Below are 21,462 nucleotides of genomic sequence, written 5' to 3' on the forward strand. Positions count from 1 at the left end.
GGAATTCTGAATCACTGTACAAAAAAGCCCTAAACAACAACAAAACACAAACCCTAAACTTGGGATTTTGGCCACTTTTCTAATTTGATTTATAGGAAAAATCCTTTAAGTTATTGATGTGACAATGGTTTCAACTGGTAGCACACTGTTACATTCTGATTTAGTATAGATTTAAAATCTAACAATAGTCAAAAACACATTCCTCAAAAGTCAAGTCTTATTAAAACTTCCTTAGTTTTAAAAAACATACTGATGTGCAACCTGCTTTTAAAGATTAATGTCCTAATCTAAGGAAGATAAAAACTCTTTAGATCACAACATACATTTTTCCATCTGCTTTGACGACATGTTAATATAAATATTTTATTTAATAAAACAGGTATTAAGCCTGTCAAATTCTATATAATATTTCAAAAAGTTACTGAGCTCTGAGAAACGCCCATGGCCAGCCATTACAGAGGTGCGCCTGGGTGTCGGCACTCTGACAGCGGACAGGCCTCCAGGGGAGGCAGGACATGGTACTAGGATGGCACAATTCCTCTTCATTCAGAGTCACTGCTGTATTTCAGGAACTTGAAAATTTCAGTAACTTTTTCCCAGACTATTTTGTTCTTCTCAATTTGTATGTTCCAAGGTGTTTCGTTGCTTTTTTTCTCCTTTACACTTTGCAATATTTCAATCCATGTATATTCTCTTTTTGGTTGTTTTTTAAACATTATTTATGTGGTTCTTACCAAGGGGACTGACTAGAATAATTTCAACTGGTTTTAAAAGGTAAGAAAGTATTAAGAAAGAAGTTTCCTGATTACAGAACCATCTTAATAAAAACAGTACCTTGTTGAAGTTAGCAAATAAAGGCTCTCTAGGGGCAAATGCTAATATATTGATTACATAAATAGCTTTTAAATTTCTACAATTAAGTTTATACAAATTAGTTGTCAAAGGAGTTTCAGTTTGTCAAAGGTAGGCATCAAGATTTGTAAAGGAGCAATGAGAGTCAATGAATTTACTCATCAGGGGTAGTAACAGATTTCTAATAGATCAAAAGAACAAGGAAAAGATGCTTTATTTTGCAATATGATGTGTTTGTTTTTGTTATTAAACATATTAGTTTTTTCCTCCCTTGAATTTAACTACTCTATTACACAATTAGAAATCTTCCTGGTTTGAAAGTGGTTTTTCTTTCACTAACTAAACCATGTTGCTTCTCTGTAGACTATTATACGTAAAATATTTACTTTACAATAAAGAAACCTTGGCATATAAATTCTAGGATCATAAATAGCTTCTCATTAAGAATGCAAAGACAAATGCGATTCATATGCTAGTTTATTTATCTTATAATTCAGAGATTATTTCATGATGACAGTTGTCAATAACCAATTACAATACCAGGAGAGTCACAGAACAAAATTTTGCAGAGTCCTTGTTTTTGCACTTAATTCTAAAAAGTATGCTATCCCATTTTCATATACAAAGGTCAGAGGCCATTCAGACTTTCTTTGCTAATTTTTCTTTACTACTCAAAGGAAGATGGTTTCCCACGAACTTTAAATATCCAATTCCTGTCCATCATTGCTGAAAAAGAGAAGGTAGATGAGAAGGGCAAAAGAAGTAGCAGGACAGAGAAAATGCCACATGGATTCAAGAGTTGAGATAACTGACAGTAAAATATATGTTCTTTGGTTAGCAAAGCGAAAGGGGGGAAAGTACTGCATACATGATAGATACACACCAGCATTCTAAAGCCGGAGACAAGAATGTCAAGAGTGTATTCTTCCCCCACTGCCAGATGGAAGGGCTATTATTATAAATGAAAGGCAGCAGTAGTGGATGCCAGGCACTTTTGTTGTGTGCCAGATTCTGAAGTCCAGATGTAAGCAGGTTACCCCTGGGACAGGACAGGCTTCAGCTCCCGCAGCAGAACAGAACCAATCACAGTTTTCTCAGTGTTTATGATAAGCTGTGCTGTGGAGCCTTCCTTCAGTTCCACTGTGACTAGCATCAATGACCCACTGTGCACAGTTTTAGCTGCAAACCTGGAAGAAAAAAAAAGAGCCTTTTATCATGGGGGAGGGGAGTGATAAACAGCATAAATTCAAATAGGTTTAAAATAACCTTTTTTTCTCTCAAATAAAATAATTTATTACAGGTTCCCTACTGCCCAAAACCCAAAGCCAAGCATTCTTCTGAAATCATTAAACTGCCCAGTACCATGCATCACACAAGCAGGTCACTTTAGTGCATCTTTAAAACAGAACAGGAAAAGGAAATCTATTTTACTTATTAGTTTGAACAAGAGATGCATGTGAATAATTGCTCATTATGATCTAATCAGGAGTCATTCATTTGATATTTAACATTTCACCATGCATAGGGCCATTTAAAATAAGCTACTATATTTTAATTTTTCAAACGTGTTAAGGTACCTTTCTCAAAGAGCTTGATATTTTAATTCCTCATATCTGAAAATGATTATGCAAGATGTTAGATAATTTTATGTACATTATAAAACTCTTATTAAGTTTCAGTGAATTTGCTCATGTTAAAATATTCAAATTCAATCTCTAATGTTGATCATGACAATGTAATGAAATCACATGACAGCCAAGTGCAACATTACCCGTCTTTTTTTAATGTTCAGAACATAAGCTTTTTTTTTTTTTTTGCTTTAGAATTTAATAGAGGAAACTTGGGGTCTAATGCTCCATTACTAAATTCCAAGACATGAAGAACTGACTAATTACATGGAATTAAAAGCAAAACTAGCCTTTTAAGCACTGCAATTGATTGAAAAGCTGTTGGAGGCACAATGAACTTCTGACAATCCTGCTAATTCATTCTGCATGCACAGTTGAGCCCCAGAGATATGAAGGAAAAGGACGGTAACCAACTAGGTCTCCATTTTTCACATGGAGCATGTTCCACACATTTTTTGGGGGAAGGGGTCTGATTGCAGGGATGACTGGAGAAAAACAAAGTTTGCTGCACATGAGGCTTTTGAAAACACTAACAAGTGTAGAGCAGGTCTGTGACCTGCTGTGACCCCACTTTGCAGGGCCAATCCCCTTTCCCCTTTCTATATGACACGTGTCTGAATCTGAGCCATCTGCCTCAATTTGCACAACATCTTCACCCACAATGGCACCCAGTTAGCCCTGACAACAGCTCACAATACATAAAAATAAAACTGCTGCGCTGACAGCACGCTGTGGACTATTCAAGAGCAAACCAACTGGTCAGTGTCTCATGTCTGACAATTAGCAAGGGCCCTGCACAGAGCCTACTGAGTCCTCAGGGATCTGTTTAATTACCATCAACATAAAAGAGGGAGTTTATCAGGAGACACTCAGAAAAACTTCACTCCCGACTTAATTAAAATATTAGCCACTTAAGCAGGATGCAGATTCCCTTTAAATGAGAAGTAATTTCTTTTTTCAGTTTTTTAAAAAAATGACATCAAAATCTCAAAACACATTAGATTCCTTTTTTTTTTTTTTGAACCCTAACAAGCCATTTTTGGCCTAAATAGAGTAATGAAAATCAGTTTCCGACAATAACTTGAATAATGATGCATCAAAAACAAAACCAATGTTAATGTTAATAAACTAAAAACATTATCAACACTTTTAAGTTGCATTTTAAAATGTTAGTTAGTGGGTTTCTGACAAAGTATATCAGAAACTTCCCATTTATTTCTCTCTATATTGGAAAGCTACTCTACAAACATGCTGAAGACTTGTCAAGGAATCAGAGCAGTTTCTATACCGAGAGAAGCAATTTTAAATTTAGGAATAATAAATCATACTATTGTTTTAAAAAAGCTTTTACAATCCTCTTAACATATATATCAATCTGTTTTTCAGACGTACACACAAGATATTAGGAACTGGGTGCCTCAATTTCATCATAGAGAGAACAGAAAGATCATCAGTTCCAAAATGACCCCTTACAAGTTTATGCATTTCTTTAGTCCAAAGTTTTGAAGTTCTTTTGCTTCATGGGAGAGTCCTTTTTCTATAAGCCATGTCACCAAATGATACTTGGGGGATCTATTATCTTTTCATTTATGCAACTTTTCCCACAGATTTGGTCATCCAACTATAATTCATTCAACAACTATTTCAACAAAGGTCCCTATTTCTGTCAGGGTTATAATTATGTAAACAATAGTCTTATTAGTCCCTTTATTTACTCAACACTTGTGCCTTGGGACCATAAAGAAGATTATGTCTGAATAGGAGCACAAAAGTACTGTTTGAATTTCAGGGTTGCAGAGCCCCAAGGCACATTTTACCTCTTTTCTATTAAAAATTTAGAACCAATGTTACAATAATATATATTCAGCACAATTTTGGTGTCAGTTATGTTTAGAGAGATTAAAATTAGTTTCTTGTACATGTATTTGAAATCTTATTGCCACAAAATTCTTGATACTGTAAAGAATAGAGGAGGCATTTGCTTACACTACAGTGGAAATATGCTAAGCAAATCATTCTAGCAATAAAATCTGTTAAGTGGTGTAAAACCTACTGTCTTTTAACTAAGTTTCCATGTTCTACTAGGCACAAATGGTGGAAGCAATGTTTTAAAGCAGAAAACTAGAAGATCAGATGTTCTGACACTCTCATTTCACAGGCCAAAAAAGATATATTTAATTGGAACACAGCGTGATTACAATTGGTTTGTTTTGGTCTATGGAAGCAAAAGCCATCCCTTCCCCCAATTTATTAATTAATTCCCAAACAGGCTATGCGTTAACATATATTTAAAAAATACTTACGGAAGGAGTACCAGCTAATCAATGATAAACAGCTTGCTTTTGGATGTAAGAAATACTGAATATAAAGACAGTTTGGGTCAAATAATCATTATGAACCAAATAATTATGCACTAAATTTAAGAGCTGACATCAGACACTATGTACCTGGACTCAAACTAAGATTACAATGTGAAAAAAATTTTTTTCAGGAGGCATTTGACGTTTTTGATCACCATAATGATAATGCCAACTACCATTTAAGTGCTTACTGTGTGTCTTGCAGCAGGTACTAACATACTTCACTTGCAATATCTCATTTGATCCTATGAGGCAGGTACTATTATTATCCCATTTTACAGATGAGGAAACTGACACATATGGAAGTTGAGGAACCTGCTGGGGCCATAAAGTTAGTGGATGGTTGAGCAGGAATTTGAATCCAAGCTTTCTAATTCCAGATCACATATGTTCTTTTATGTGCAAAAAATGCACCAGTAGAATTTGTTTTTATCAGTCAACAGCTAAATTAAGGTTTTCCCTATTAACTTAATATGTATATGATTATCACTCCCAAAAGTTTTTAAGGTAGAATATTTTTTCTCTTCAAAAATACTGTAACTGAGTTCTGCAGTATTCTGTAATTCAAAGCATCTTGACTTGCTACTTTGTTATAACACTTTTAATCTCCACCTTTAAATTAAAAAAATAAAATAAAATAAGTCCCTATCCCCCCTCAAAAGAGACACCAGCAATGAAGAATATAAAACCTTCTTGAATGGAGCTATAACACAGCAAGAGACTATTGGGAGACCAATCAGCCTTGAAAACCAGTAACGCCACAAATGAGAACAAATAAGTGGATGACAGTTAAAAATGCATTGCCTATGTATGATGGTTCCATGTTATTAAAAAGATACCATTTTGGTATTTTTCATAATCTTTCATTTCATTCTACTACCAAGCACTTGCTGTTTGTAATCACCAACTGAGAAGGCAAAAACTGGATATATCTGTATTTCATTTTATTAAATGTCTTTTTGTCTAGTAGCTCTGGTAAATGACATTTAATCCTTGAAGCCTGTAAGGATTCTTAATATTGAAGACAAAATAAGCAGGTTGCCAAACCTCAAAGAAAGTGTGTGCTACTTTTCTAAAAAAATTTACTGTCTACTGACATGATTATGAAAACAGGTCAAAATTATAACAGCTAATCTGAACAAATATATTATCTATAATATATTAATTTATTCTCTCATACATCTAAATCACACTTCTTTTTTTGGTTTGTGAAAAATCGGCTATGGATCATAAATGCCTTTGCTGTAAGGAAAATAAATCCTATAACTTGATTGTTCTAACAACAAAAACGTAATAGTACATCATGAGGTTGCATCAATCTCCAGGGTTTTTATAAACACACTTTTTTTTTTTTTTTTTTTAAACACCGAATCAGATTTGCTATACTTAATGCAATAGCTCTAAGACATGCTTTTTCTTCTCTTGGATAGTCTTCCTGGTTTCTGATTTTTCTATTCTGAGTTCAATTTTCTCATGTTTTCTGTTCTGCTGGTTACCAGAAGCTGTGACAATGGCCCACTCAGGCTAAAACTTTTTTTCTCTACTCTGTACATGAAGCCTTCAATTACTGCCTGCTGAAGCAGACAGAATCCTATTAGTAAGAAAGACGATCACAAGATGCAGTGTCCTGCCCTAGCTGTATAAAAATAATTAGTCCAAAGTTGACAAATGTGTAATGAAGTTGCACAATGATTATATGTAGAAAATAATACTGGTTTGAATAAGCTTCTTAAAATCAAATACCAAAGAATGGTGATTTGGAGCATTATTTTCCAACATATTTAAAATTATAAATCCTTATTATCTTGAGTTAATAATAGTAGAACATTTTAAACAGAAAATTTTTTAAGTGTGTAAAAGAATTGTTTTGTTGACTGTAAAATTATCACACTATTGAATATTGAGGCAAAAAACATTTAAATATGATTCAAGTTTATAGAATTCATCCAGAGCAATGTATTTTTCTGTATTATATTTAAAATAACACCCAACAGTATTGTAGTATTTTTCTTTAACATTCTGACAAGAAGAGTTAAAACAAAAAATGGGCTACCATCATAATTAAGGGCTCTCCATTTTTTATTCTAATCTTTAGAGATGGCATAAAAATTATATGCCACAATATCAAGTCAATGATGCATTCTCCTTCTCTATAAAGGGAAGCTAAAAAAAAAAAAAATCTAAGTATAGTTCCTCAAAAAAGACACAAAATATTCTACTTATTCCAGAGCATTTTGGGTTTGTCTGTTTGATGGAGTAAGATGGAGGTTAACAACTGAAAACCAAAAAGTACAATAAATAATTTCTTACCCCATTCTTTCTTTGATTCCTTACAAATTTGTCAACCCAAGAGCAAAACCACCACGAATGCCTTTCTTTCATTTTTTTTTTTTAACATGAAAAGTTGTATTTTCCTCTTAGTAAAACTTATATTATAGGACATTACCTCACAATTTGTGAAATCAAATAAAAGATAAAGAATGTTTTAAAGTGAAAATAAGCTGTGTAGTCTGGTGACTTTTGAAATATCCAAATATGCTTTTTGTGTAAAAATTAACTGAGGTCCACACATTTGTTTTTCAATGAAATGCAGCTCACACAGCTTGCAGACTTGAAAGCAGTCAGTTAAAGAAGCAGTGCTGTCCTCTAGTGGACAACCACCAACCTGAGAAAGATCTGATTACTGACAGGTTCCACAAACGTTCAATCCTGTTTGAGAGTCAAAAATTCATCATAATTGTAGAAAAGACCTAAGCCTGATATTTTTATATTAACAATTGTTCATCAAATTTTTGTTTTAAGACAGATGAAACAGGAAAACTGAAATTAGGGTTTACGCAATTAGGGCAACAGAATACCAAATATTAATTGATAAGCAAGAAAAAATTTTCCATTATGGCTACTCAAAATTACTCAGTATTTAAATCTTTTGTAGTAACTAGGGGAAAATGAAAAAAAAAAAAACCCACACACAAAAAACAAAAACAAAAGAAAAACAATAATCCAAAGGTTGCTCAACCTAAGCTCAGAAGAAAGGGAAATATTAGAGATTCCACCAAGGAATAACGATGTCATTTGTGCTTGTAACCCTAGTGCTAGCAAAATCTGTCACAAAGGATGTCTTTAAAAACGATGAATAAAGGAATTAGACAATATAGCTCTTGTAGAATAGAAAAATAACATATATCAGTATTTCCCCTATTAATAACCATTTAACATGTATCTGATAATAGTGATTTACTGGATGAGTGTTAAGGCCTGGACATTAAACAAGTTGTTCTCTATTTGTACTTTAATTAATGTTATTTTTATTTTAAATTTGAAACAAATAAAATATCTTTAAACATACTGACAAATTAAAAAAGTGGAACGCAGGTTGCCATGCATATACTGCTTAGTTCTTATTACCAGGCTTTCCTAATAGAGACAATAATATAATAAAATATTTATTCTACTAAGATTTTAATTACCCACAAATAGTATATGTCCAAATTTGCAAGTTAACAAGCAACAAAATAAACAAAATCCAAACCAAATATTAAGATACATAGGGGAAAAAAGTAATGTAAGTACTGAATACAAGTTAATAATGAAAGCTGGTCTAGGGTCTTATTGAATAAGCTGAGAACTAAAATAGAATCATGGCAGAGACAAGCCTTTCTGTTTTCACTCAAATATCACATTTTCTCTTATAGGGTCAATTTGTTGTTCATGAAAGGGCAATATGAGTAGGTAGTGTGACAACTCTTTCAACTATACTACTGTACGAACGTCAGAATTTCTGAAACTAGGTTAAAATGTGAAATGGTTGAGACTGCTGAAAGACAAACTTTTACTTATGGTCTAAGGTGGCTTCATAGACACTACTGTAATATACTGCAGTAATTATCAATATAGTATCTTGCTGGACACACTAAGATAGATAACAAGAAAAACAAAACATCTTGTCAACATTCGTATCCCTTAATGAGTAATTTGTAAAAAGGAAATATATAAACATAGGAAAAAATTATCTCATATATTTTAACATAGATATCGAACATAGGAAATGAAGATATTCAGATGCATGTTTAATAAATGCTTTTTCATGACAATGGAACTTCTCATTTCTTTATCAGCCTTTATCATGTGGTAAATGATATTTGGAAAATAGCAGATTAGCACAATGACCATAACTTTGTAGATCTCAGTAAGATGGTTTTGTTATCAAAAAGCAGATTTTTCAAATAGCAAGAAGTACCACAGAAATGAAGAGAAAGCTGTCTTTCAATAGTATACTGGTTGGCTTTCTGATACTATGGCTCATTTAGAAAATAAAAATTAAATGCCATATAATCTAACAGTAGATATGCTTTTGCAATTCATCTTTTAAAATCATTACCTAAATAGGAAATGGTTTTTGAAGTAAATTCCACAAAACTTGTGCTCCTTTAATCGACTTTTCTTTCTATTGATGTGTTAGGAATCATTTTTTAGTAAGTGTTCAATTAAAACTTATATTTCATACTATTATATATTTCTGCATATTACTGAAGATTCACTTTTTCTTTGCTAATTCCTAAATTAAGAATTTCTTTACATAGTATTTAACAGAAAAAGCATTTAAATTGTGAAAAGTGGTAGGAATAAATTACTCCAAAATTAGGCAACAGGAACTTAATTCATTGAAACATTAAAAAGGATACATTTAAAAATTCCTCTCAGAAATAAGAGATCCTGAGAAAGTAAACAGAACACAGGCCAACCAAGAGTAATTTATTGTATTCAAATTTATAATTTCTTAAAATACTAATAATCAAAATGCTTTTCATACCTGGTACTTTTTGAAAGTAATTCTAAATTGATTACTATTTATAAATATGAGTCTAACTTTGGTTCTATACTTCATAAACTCAAAAAAGTAACTATCACAGCAGAATAAGAGAGTCATTCTCAAATCTTGTAGGGATATCAATTTTGTCATTAATGATTAAATAGTATACAAACTTAGATATATAAACTCATTAATCCCACAGAATAATATACTGAACACTACAGTTAAAAACATTAATACAATTGAGTAAAATAATAAACTGCTAAATCCTGTTATAATGTAAACAGTAATTACTGACATTTCATTTTAAATGAAATTAAGGTAAGCACTGGTACAGATTTTATCAACAATGCTTAAGAGGTATTACTAAGCATGAAAGACTGGGAAAAAATGTTGCATATAGAGGATAATAATTTTTTATGGATTTCTGTATGAAAAATAAAAATCATCCCAAGTGTTTGTTACCTTGATGCTTTCAAAATTTTACAACAATATTATAGCTGTATATTAGAACTATAAAAGCAAATACAAAACATTTTCAATTAAATATGGTGGGATTTGAGAAGCAAGTCAAGACAGCACAGGCTACTCTTAATTATTTATGTGAGTCTATTATTCACTTTTTGACTCTGTAGCCCTTCAGGCTCCTCCCCCAAGTCACAGAGACAAACAGCAGGCTGCTGGTGGGCTAGAAGAGAGGAGCTTCAAGGCACTGTAGATGTGTAGGAGTACCAGGAACATCAAGTCTGAGTGAAATCTCTGGGTTCCCAAGTTGAATATAAATGGTTCTTATTATGTGTCTCTCCTGTATTAGCATAGGTAATTGAGAATTGACTATAATTTTAGTTTAAGTCACTTAAACAGGCATTAAGTTCCAAACCACCAAGACAAATTATGTTTGGTAAACTATGCTTTGATCAGAATTATGCAACTGTGCTAAGTGTTTTTTTTTTAGTCTAGTTCCCAATAGGTAGATAGCTTTTACAGTTTTTGACTTTGAAAAAGTAATTTGACTTTTTTCTTCTAAGGGAAAAAAATCTGGAAGACCTTCTTTGCTTTCAGAAAAGTGGAAAACAAAAAACAAAACAAAAATCCACAAAACACCAAAAAACCCACATACAAATAAAAAACGAGACATTCTACCTTTATTATCAATGATTATCCTATATATTTTCAACATTACGAAAGGGACGTATTAACACAGGATTGTAATGTTGCTGGGATCTAGATGTATCAGGTGAAATGTCATAATGCATAAGCCAAAAGTCATAGTCGCTGAATGACGTTTTGGTGTGTAGGTAATTCAAAGAAGCCATAAACAAAACTGAGCAGCTTCTGTAGAGAATATCACTCAGAATAATGAAACAGAGTACTGAAGCAGGGAAAAAATTAAAACAGGAAATCTAGAACCAAAATATTCATTTTCCCTGAAAAAAAATTTTCTCAATCGAATAACATTAACTGATACATAGGGTTGTATCTGTATGGTGGTACCTTACATCCAGTTTCTTTTTCTGTCACCACTCCATATGAGACAGCTAGGGCTTGTAATACATTAAGAAATGTAAGCATCAGACCTCCTGAGCAACTTACTTAAGGCTCTCCTCTCAAAAAAAAAAAAAAAAGGGTACAAGGTAAATCTATTTTTTGATTTAGCACATGCAGTTTTCATTCTGTTGCAATTAGCAGAAAGAAGTTAGGCAACTCTGGGTAATGTCAGAACAAAGATGAACTTAGTTCTTTTTGATGCCAAGTCCCATGTTCTATAGATACCACAGAATTTTATTTCAATCCTTCCTTCTTTTCCCTGCCATCCACTTCCAAACATGTGAGGAACCTGTAAGGAGAGGCTATAACCTGCCAGGATTTCCACACGAAGTAATGGCAGATAAAGGTATTAACCCAGATCACCCCAGGTGTTCTTTATTATATTGGATCACTCCAGCCCAAATTGATAAAAAAAATTAACAACCTTCCTTAACATTTTTTTAAGCTCTAAAGAACTTACTTTTAGGGAAGCAGACATGGCTCAACTGATAGAGCATCTGTCTACCATATGGAGGGTCCAGGGTTTGATCCCCAGAGCCTCCTGACCTGCAGTGCTGCTGCGCACAAGGAGGGCCGTGTCATGCAGGGCTGGCCTCACACAGGGGTGCTCCACGCAAGGGCACCCTGCAAGGAGAGCTGCCCCATGTGAAAGAAGCGCAGCCCACCCAGGAGTGGCACCCCACATATGGAAAGCTGATGGAACAAGATGATGCAACAAAAAAGGGACGGAGTTTCCCAGTGCCACCAGATAATGTAAGTGGACACAGAAGAACGCACAGCAAATGGACACAGAAAGCAGACAATGGGGGGGGGGGGGGGGGGAAGGGAGAGAAATAAATAAAAAATAAAATCTTAAAAAAAAAACCTTTCTTTTCATTTAAAATTTATTATCTATCGTATTTGATAATTATTTAAGAAAGGGTACCCTCCATACCGTGGATAGATATTATAAGGACAGAAGTATGCCATGAGAGGAATTAAAGATTGTTTGTAAAAGGGAAGTGTATGTGGCTCGGGTGACTGAGTTCCCACCTACCACTTGTGAGATCCAGGTTCGGTTCCTGGTGCCTCCTAGAGAAGCTACACAAGACAGTGAGCTGATACAGCAAGATGACGCAGTGAGATGATGCAACCAAGAGAAGCATCAAGGAAACACAATGAGAGATGCAGCAAGGCAGGAAGCGGAGATGGCTAAGGCAATTAGGAGTCTTCTTCCGGCAAAGGGGGTCCCTGATTTGGTTCCCGGTGCTCCCCAAAAAGAGAAGACCAGCATACAACAAATGCAAACCATGAGGGGGTAGGGAGAAATAAATAAATGAAAAAAAAAAAGATTGTAATGAATTCCCTTACCCTCACAGAGGACTATACAACTGGATGTTTGCTTAAGGGGTTATTATTATTATTTTCTTCATTTTCAGTTAAAGCTTTTTCACTTATAAGAATACAAAGAGAGGAACATTAATCACATTTTTCTGCTGCCTTTAAGGACAAATGACTTGGCTCTCAGGCTTCAGATGTTTGATGGTAAAGATATTCTTGGTATAAGAAACACAGGCTGCATTTAGCCCCATGTTGGTTGTCTAGCAGCTCCTTATTAATTGGAAGCAGCCTTAGGGAGCTCCTGTCAAAAGGAAATCAGTATGGAGTACCCAAATTTCCTCCTTTCCAAATAAAAAAGCCCAACTCTGCTGCTTTATAAGACCATTCTTCCTGGAAAGCCATTGAATTTGGTGAAATAAGATAAACTGTCAACCATATCTCACAATGAGTATCTTAAAATCATGCTATTATAAAATGGGGTTATACTCTGTATCTTCCAGGAAAGTCCATACTAGTGTATTAAGGGTGCTATGAAATACGCTAGAGTACCTTAATCCAAACCAACCAATCATATATATCATCAGAAGACAAAGGAGTGTGTGTATATGTGTGTGTATTTGCTTAGGGGTTATTTTCAAAAAAAACTATGAACTGAAAATTATATATTTATACATTACAAGTTGTTGCCACATCACTTGTCAGTGAACCCACCTGTGTATGTTGTCTTGTCCAGAAGGGACAACACCTACGTTGGCTACATTAGCAACTTTCTGAAGAATCACAGGAGGAGTGAAATTCTGTGGTGCAGCAATGATTATAGTAGAGGTTTCATTCATTCCAGTTAGCATTCCTAGAAAAGCAAAAAAAGACTCCCTTTTACAAATTTCTTCATGCAAATCACATTAAACAATTTTAGCCTCATGGCCCAAATTTTAGAACTTTTCTTCTGTCAACAGAAAAAATACCACTTCAGAATGTAACTTATAAGATAATTAAAAAATTAAAATGAACTGTAAATATCAAAAAACAATACTCGTGTAGGAAAATGTGTGAAAATGCAAACATCGTTAATGAATCTGATTTGAAGTACTATATGATAAAACACAGAATCACAAGGAAAAAAATCTCAATTTCAGGCCCTTTAAAAATATTCAATCAATCTGGGCTATATAAACTATTCAACTTTTATTTTTAAAGTACATACACACATTTTTTCTCTTTTTTCTTTTCATTCAAAAATTCTCATTGCCAAAGGCTGCTTGAGAACAAACACAAGTGATTCTGGAATTACTAGCAGCGTTACCTGATGACAGGTCTGAACATTATGATTCAAAGTTATCTCAACAATGACTAAGAGCCACTGAACGGTCATGTAGTTCTAAAAAAATGTACAAATATCTAAGCTACACTTAATGATAACAGAATTTGCTTAATGAGTCAACTATATTTACTGATAAATGAATTTCTGAAGCACACGTTTGAAAACAAAGGAAACGTGTGAATAGAAAATTTTAAACCTGAGAGATATTTCAAATAAGATTTAGAAAAGAAACTACATTAGTAAAATCATGAACAAAAACCACAGTCAGTGCCAGACACACCATTAATATCAGAATCTCATGTAAAAATGTTCAGTGAACAAAATCAATAATATACCAGAAAACTGGGTACAAGTATTAAACTTCAGTACCTGGGATAAAAAAACCAAAAGAACTATAGTAAATACCATCCATTTGAATCTGTGACATAAGTCACTGACACCTAATGGTATCTAATAAAAATTATAAACTTTTGAGATATTTGATATGTGTATAATAGTTTACAAAATTTATTTACACAAGGCCCTGCACTTTCAGGCCTATGTATTTAATTTAGTTATTATCACAAATGCAACTGGAAAATTAAAAAAAAAATCTCTATGATTAATAGTATGAAGACATTAAAGCCTAACACTACAAAAAGACTTATACCATTAAATAGCAAATAGAACTATCTAGGTTCTAACAAAGAGTAGTTTTTACTAATCACTTTCAAACTCGGGGAACACTATGTTCTGTCTTAAACTGTTTAACTTCAATATTAGGCAAAAGCTTTAAAAACTACACAAGCAGTCAAATACTGCTTTTAAGTAAAGCACAGTGGCTGACATAACACTGCTGAGAGATGTGTGTACTCATTTAGGATTTAAACCTTCTCCATTAAGCTCTATTGAAGAGCAACTGCTGAATAAATGAATGCAACTATGTTTATGTTAAAAGCCTGTTTCCCGCAGCATGTAATTAAAGGAAATGTTGTACAAAGCCAGTACTTTTGTCAAGCTCCTGTAAATGGAAAGATGGATAGCACTCAGAGAAGTGAATGCATTGCTTCATATTTAACCTTAACACTGTTGTCATTAATGGTTTGTCTAACTTGTTCTATAAAAGACAAGGTACTGCTCCATTGAAGTAAAATTAAAAAAATCAACTAAACCATGCTTTTCAGAACAGAAGATTCATTATCGTCAGCTAATGTATTGGCATAAAGCAAAGTAACATCCTATCAAGTAAGGCACACATTCAATCTGCCTTCCCACCCCCCTTTATTTTTAACTCATGCTGTTTTATTGTTATAGGCAATTTGTACCACTCAGCATGACAGTGTAAACTGAATCAAGATTAATTTACATGCAAAAGAACACTTAGGAGAGCAGCATGGTAAGCAAATGTATTGTCTCGATTGCTGAGGTGGAAAAAGAACCTGGAAAGAAAAAAAGGTGCTCTAATTAAGGGGCATCAAATATGATTGCTTGTAGTAGTTAAGGGCCAGAAAATAGTAAATGTCTGACCATTTAAAGAATTAGCATCTTGCTAGCTAGGAACCCACAAGATGGATGCATAAATCATAATAAAATTAAGTAAACATTCTAGTTTTTTTAAATCAGAGATTTTTCTAAATGAAAATATATCAGGTATTCTCAAATGAACTAGAAAGAAAAATAGGCCAAGATATCATTAAAAGTTTCACCTACAATACTAGACTTTATTTATTTATATTTTTAAAACAGACTTTAAAACACTATATAGACTGCTCATAAATTATAAAAGTCAACTATGGGAAAATATTTAAAAAACTGTTGATTATAAAATTTGTTGTTTCATTAGAATTTACCTAAATTCTGGTGAGAACAGTGGATAGCACTTAATTTAGGTTAATTAGCCATCATTAACTGCTAAAATGCAAGACTAATAATACAAGAATAAATTTTAAAAAGTTTTTTCCTAAGTTTCAGATTTGTAATTTAATTCACAAGCAGAAGATGAATAAGAGGAAGCAGCTTGGATTAGCAATCAGTTTAGGTCTCTTAAAATAAAAAATATCTCAAGAAACCAAGATAAAAATAAGTAAAAAAAAGAGAGATCCCATGTTATAGTTGTGAAAGCACCCACAGTCAAATAATTAATTAACTTTGCAGTGTGTAAAACTCATAGCAATGAATAAATCATACTTCTGTTGAAGGCTGATAAGATGAATACTATAGATAACTTCAACATACAGAATAAGCCAATCATTCTTTTAGCACATTTTGACTACCAGCTTTACAAACATGCATATTTAGCCATAGAACCCTAAATGCAACTGAGAAAGAAGGATAAATCAGGCTGCATATTTGAAATAACCCTTTTTGTTTTGAAGCGTTCTTATTTCACACTGTATATGTTTCAATTATGTACATCTTTAGTATGAAGATAGAATCATACTTTCATGTTTCTTTTTTTATTTTCTTTTTTGTTTTTTATTTCTCCATGTTTTTTATTTATAATTTTTCCATTTAAATACTAATACATTTAATTCACTTGAGCCTTAAAATATATGCTCTGTGAAATCAGATATTAAATACGTAAATTAATTTTATTTAAAGTTGAAAAATAGGTTAAACCTAGCTTGTAATCTCACACATACACACTTTTAAGTTTACTTGCATTTTATCTTCCAGAACTTTGCATTGATAAAAATCTAGGGAAACTGATTTTTATTCTGTTTTAGCATTTTCAGTTAGTGAACTATTTCTAGGTATCTTTTGTGAAACAAGCTAAGCTTTTCCTAGAGTTGCATACCAAACAAATACATGTGTAAAGTTGAGAATTGAGACCTCTATTACTAAACCACCTCAAATCTATAACTAAAAAAATGTTATTGAAAAGACTCTTTAAACCTGTAGTAAATTTGCCAGCATCAAGTCCCACATCAAAGAATGAATTCAGGAAGACAGAAAGAATGATACAGAAATGCCAAGAGACTTGTGAGGATTTACAAATATTTCATATAAACAAATTTCCAAATAGCTTTATTCAGAGTAGCCTTTCTGCTCTATTAAACATAGCAAACGGCTGCCAGATTTATTCAGACAAATAATCAACAACCATAGAAGTAAAATGGCAGAAGAAAAAGGAATTTTGGCAACAACTCCACAGAGGACCACAGCTATTCTCCAAGTGCACCTCTTTCATGCACTTACGGTTCTGTATGGCTAGTCAGGAAAAAATCCCTCAGTCACAGAAGAATGCAAAAAACTTGATCAAAATATCAACTATACCAAACCAAAGCTGAGGGAGAGAAAGGGTAACTGATAATCTGCTGCTTTAGATACACTTAGCTGCAATTTTCAAAAAAGGAGTCTTTCCTTAACAGTGTTATGTGCCAAAGCCTCATTCAGTCACTTGTGTGCCACTCACCTTGGTTTGCTGAGCAGGTGTAAAGCAGAGAGGCAGGCTTTAGCCAGCAAAGGATAAGAATAGCAAATATAAGAATCAATTCAATGTGTCAATAGAAAAATAAAATCACACAGATAATTTTCTTCTACAGCAATAATCGGCTTCCAAGAAAAGCAAATGCAAAGATGGATTTAGTCATTCTTATTTGTCACTAAAAAATAAGGCACAAGAATAAAAGATAACTATTTATTGTATTTTACTGTATGAGATTTTACTGTGTGTTATTCTTCAACAACAGGTCGTTTTTATATTGTGAATTGCAAAGGGTTACAGTAAAAAAAACAACAACAAAAGAATCTTTGGCACTATGATGATGATGCGGTGCCATGAAGCATGTAACTGCCTCAAGGTTTAGTTGTTTGTGTGTGCTTAGTACTTTCTGTAAGTTTGATGGGATATGATTTAATGAACTTGAAATCAAGGGATCTTTGATTGATAACCCCCTTCAGAGGAAAAAATAGCCCAGATCCACATAAAGTTTTAAAAATTGATGGCTATACATTTTAGTATGAACTAGTTCTATAAATGATATCCTTAATTATACACATAAAATCAGACAGAAGTACTTCCTTATCACAGAAGAAAAAAACTCTTTATTAGAAAGCATGCTTAACTGTGGACCAAGTACAGGATATATTAATACTTATATTTTGCTGAAAATATTTTCTTTTTAGGTGCATATTTAGAAATGTTTTAGCTCTGATACAACCTAACAACATAACGTTCTTTAATGTAGGATTAGTTCAAAAGAAAATAGAGGTATTTTAATACTATAATTAGGCCTTTATTGTGAAGGGTAAGTCATGCTAATATGTGCAGGGAAAAGATATATTAGAAGTATGTGAAATGAAAGAAAATACAGAAACATAACATTTATAGTGGTAGGACTTTGGTAGGTTCCAAATTCTTGTCATTTTCACCCATATAAAACATTAGCATATCATCAGGTCAACAAATCACAACTTCCAGGATTGAAAGTTGATTAATAATTTATTATTTTAAAGACATATTAGTCTTAATTTTCAAGTATGCCAGGAGTATGGAAAATATATACTTTTAAGGTTATTTCCTAAGAGCAAAGCATTAACAGAAAATTGGAAGGCTATATACTGATCATCTATGAAAGGTTATGTATATACTGTAATTTATTTGAGAGGCTTGCCAGAAAAATGAACACATTATTTGGAAGGTAAATTTTTAGTAACTTGTAGTAATCTCTCACCTTGCTCTTTCTTAAAATCTTTCTCTGACATGGCTACAGGTAAAAGCAGCTCTCCAACAGGTGGCTGAATATTAACATTGAAGCAATCATCCTTGGTACTAAGGAAAAAAAAATATCAAAATTGACCAAATGCTTATAAATAAACATCTTCTTAACACTATACAGTTAAGTAGATGCAATTAAAACATGTGCCAGCAAATAAAGTATAAGATCTTCTTAGCTTAAATATCACAGATAGAAAGGCTTGAAAAATTCCTCAGCCAACACTATTTCCAGAGAAATACACCTGTTCTCCACTAGAAAATATTTTTTACAAAAATATGCAATTATAGTAAATTATACCATTTGACACAGAACTTTTAAAAATATGTAAGCACTACTACCAAAGGAACAGTTCACATGGCTTAGAGTAGAGAAGTAGTAATATTTTATCTTCACTTTGTATGCTTAAAGTATAGAAAATGTAGAGCTTTAGACTTCATTTGGTTAAGATTTCCTTTTGAAAATATTAGTTTTTAATAAAGAATAAAAAAGAGTGATTATACTGTGTTTAAGTTGAGGGTAATGTTTTATCTATAAACTTGCATTCTTAAAAATTATTTTCTAATAGTGTTATTTATTGACATTATTGATCAACATGTGGTAAGGGGAAACGGACTTGGCCCAGTGGTTAGGGCGTCCGTCTACCACATGGGAGGTCTGCGGTTCAAACCTGGGCCTCCTTGACCTGTGTGGAGCTGGCCCATGTGCAGTGCTGATGTGTGCAAGGAGTGCCCTGCCACGCAGGGGTGTCCCCCGCATAGGGGAGCCCCACGAGCAAGGAGTGTGCCTGGAAGGAGAGCCGCGTCCAGAGTGAAAGAAAGTGCAGCCTGCCCAGGAATGGCGCCGCTCACACTTCCCGTGCCGCTGACGACAACAGAAGCGGACAAAGAAACAAGACGCAGCAAATAGACACAGAGAACAGACAACCCGGGGGGGGGGGGGGGGCGGGAATTAAATAAATAAATCTTTAAAAAACAAAAAAACATGTGGTAAGTTACTTCAAATGATAGGTATGAAGAATTTTAAAAAGGTAACTGTGTACTTGTATCAGATAGAAAAACAATACTGAGACCATTGATTTCATTTAAATCTCATGAAATTACTATTAATAAAAATTATTAAAACTGCTTTAAAAACTTTACGTTAGATGTTTGAAGTTGGTGATGAGTTTATTAGTTGTTTATTGTTTAGTATGAAAGAAGTGTGGGAGTTACTAATCGAAGGCTGATTCACTGGGTCAGTGGTGCCTTCAGGGACCCACGTTTTTCTAGCTATCTGCTCTGCCATCCTTAGTGTGTTGGCTTTCAACTTCACGGTTGCCAAACGCTGCTACATTTCGAGGTACTGCTCTTACATTCCACCAAAGAAAGATGATGATGAAGAAGTAGTAATTGAAATGACCAAATCTGTTCCTTTTTATTAGGAAAGCAAATGCTTTGATGGAAGTCCCACCGAATGGACTTCTACTTTTCCTTTTAGAGGATCCCATGGCCAGTGGGAAGGTGGCGAGGGAGATGGAGATTTTTGGGTATGAAATATCAAATATTTAGATTAAGAAACACCTGTATTTATTGAAGAATGGGGTAGGGAGAGATAATATAATATGAAGAACATTAAAATCCACTTTCATTTTATGCTACTATGTATTATATTCTTGTAAACTGCTTTGTGGAACAAGGTAGGGACCAGATTAAAAAAAGGATATTTTAAATTACTCACATGTGGATTGTCCAAGGGAAACTAATAAATCCAATTATTAATTAATTCAATAAACATTTACTGAATATAAACTGTATGAGCTTCTGGGGATTTAATGAAAAGTATACTTGGCCCTAGAAGTTCCTAAGTCTAGTAGACAGAGATAGAGTTAAACTGTGATTGTAAGAGAATGGTAAGTGCTACATTAGAGAGAAGCAGGAATTATTACAGTCCATGGAAGAGGGACTGATGCTTTCTGTGGGAGTGAGGTGAAGTTTGGGGAAGGGTTCATCAGAAGAGGTAAAATCTGAGTTGAGCCTTAAAAGATAAACAGAAGTTTTGACCAAAGAGGAGGGAGAAGGATATTCTAGGCACGCTAGTCCTGTGGTTTTGGGAATGGTGAGGAGCCTAGTATGCCAAAGGATGAGGATGGGGGCACACTGTAAAAAGTAGCATATATACTATGAACATTTATCCCAGTTCTCCCAGTTTATGGTGGTTGTCCTGGAATCCTGTCTAATTAGTGTATCCTTTCACATTCTAAACTGTTCTGTTTTGTATGATAAATTTCATGGTTATTTTACTTATAGAACTAAGCAAAGGTGTTTTCATGTTTCCTGTAAACAATGGGAAACTACCAGAGGCTCTTGGCTTAGGAATGTAAATTATTCCATTTGTATTTCAGGAACACAGTGGCAGAGTACAAAGTGGAGTAGAGGAGAATCTAGAAGCAAGGCAGATCCAGGCGGGTGTTTCAGCATTTACTATGTGTTTTACTTTAGTTAATCCTAACAATGATCTAAGAGATAGTTCTTGATACCCCGGATTTGCTGATAAGAAGAGAAGTTAAACATTTCCAAGGTCACAAAGCTAGTAAGTGCCAGCACTGGGATTTGAACTAAGGTCTATCTGACTCCAAATTCAGTGTTTACTGCACTATATAATGCTGCTTCTTTAGGGTGGATGTACTGAGAATGGAGAAGATGGGATATTTGATGGATATTCTAGAGTTAGAAGGGACAGATGTGGTGAGGAATGGAAGAGAGAGACTCTGAACTTTCTAATATGAACAACTGGATGGAAGATATCCTGAAGAACAGTTTTGGGGATCAGACCAAATATTTTGGTTTTAACTATACTATATTTTGAGTACCACTGAATTACCCAGGAAGAGATATTCAGCAGAGAGGTAAGGCGTAGCTATGAGTTTGGAAGTAATGGGAAT

General features: G+C 33.7%; 1 protein-coding gene across 2 annotated transcripts in view; it reads right to left on the reverse strand.

Moving 5' to 3' along the window:
• Nucleotides 1-1,311: 1,311 nt before the first annotated feature.
• AP3B1 (adaptor related protein complex 3 subunit beta 1) overlaps nucleotides 1,312-21,462 on the reverse strand; it is a 327,202-nt gene continuing 307,051 nt past the window's right edge. The window contains exons 25-27 of one of the 2 annotated variants that reach the window (XM_058275208.1): nucleotides 18,498-18,595; nucleotides 13,233-13,371; nucleotides 1,312-2,039 (exon numbers count right to left, since the gene is read on the reverse strand). In XM_058275208.1, the coding sequence (XP_058131191.1) occupies nucleotides 1,886-2,039; nucleotides 13,233-13,371; nucleotides 18,498-18,595 (391 nt within the window). In that variant the 3' untranslated portion in view covers nucleotides 1,312-1,885. Of the gene's footprint in view, nucleotides 2,040-2,339; nucleotides 2,466-13,232; nucleotides 13,372-18,497; nucleotides 18,596-21,462 lie in introns of those variants that run through there. The other variant, XM_071208678.1, reaches the window with a different exon arrangement.

This window comes from Dasypus novemcinctus, chromosome 2 (genome assembly GCF_030445035.2).
Source record: "Dasypus novemcinctus isolate mDasNov1 chromosome 2, mDasNov1.1.hap2, whole genome shotgun sequence".
NCBI lineage: Eukaryota > Metazoa > Chordata > Mammalia > Cingulata > Dasypodidae > Dasypus > Dasypus novemcinctus.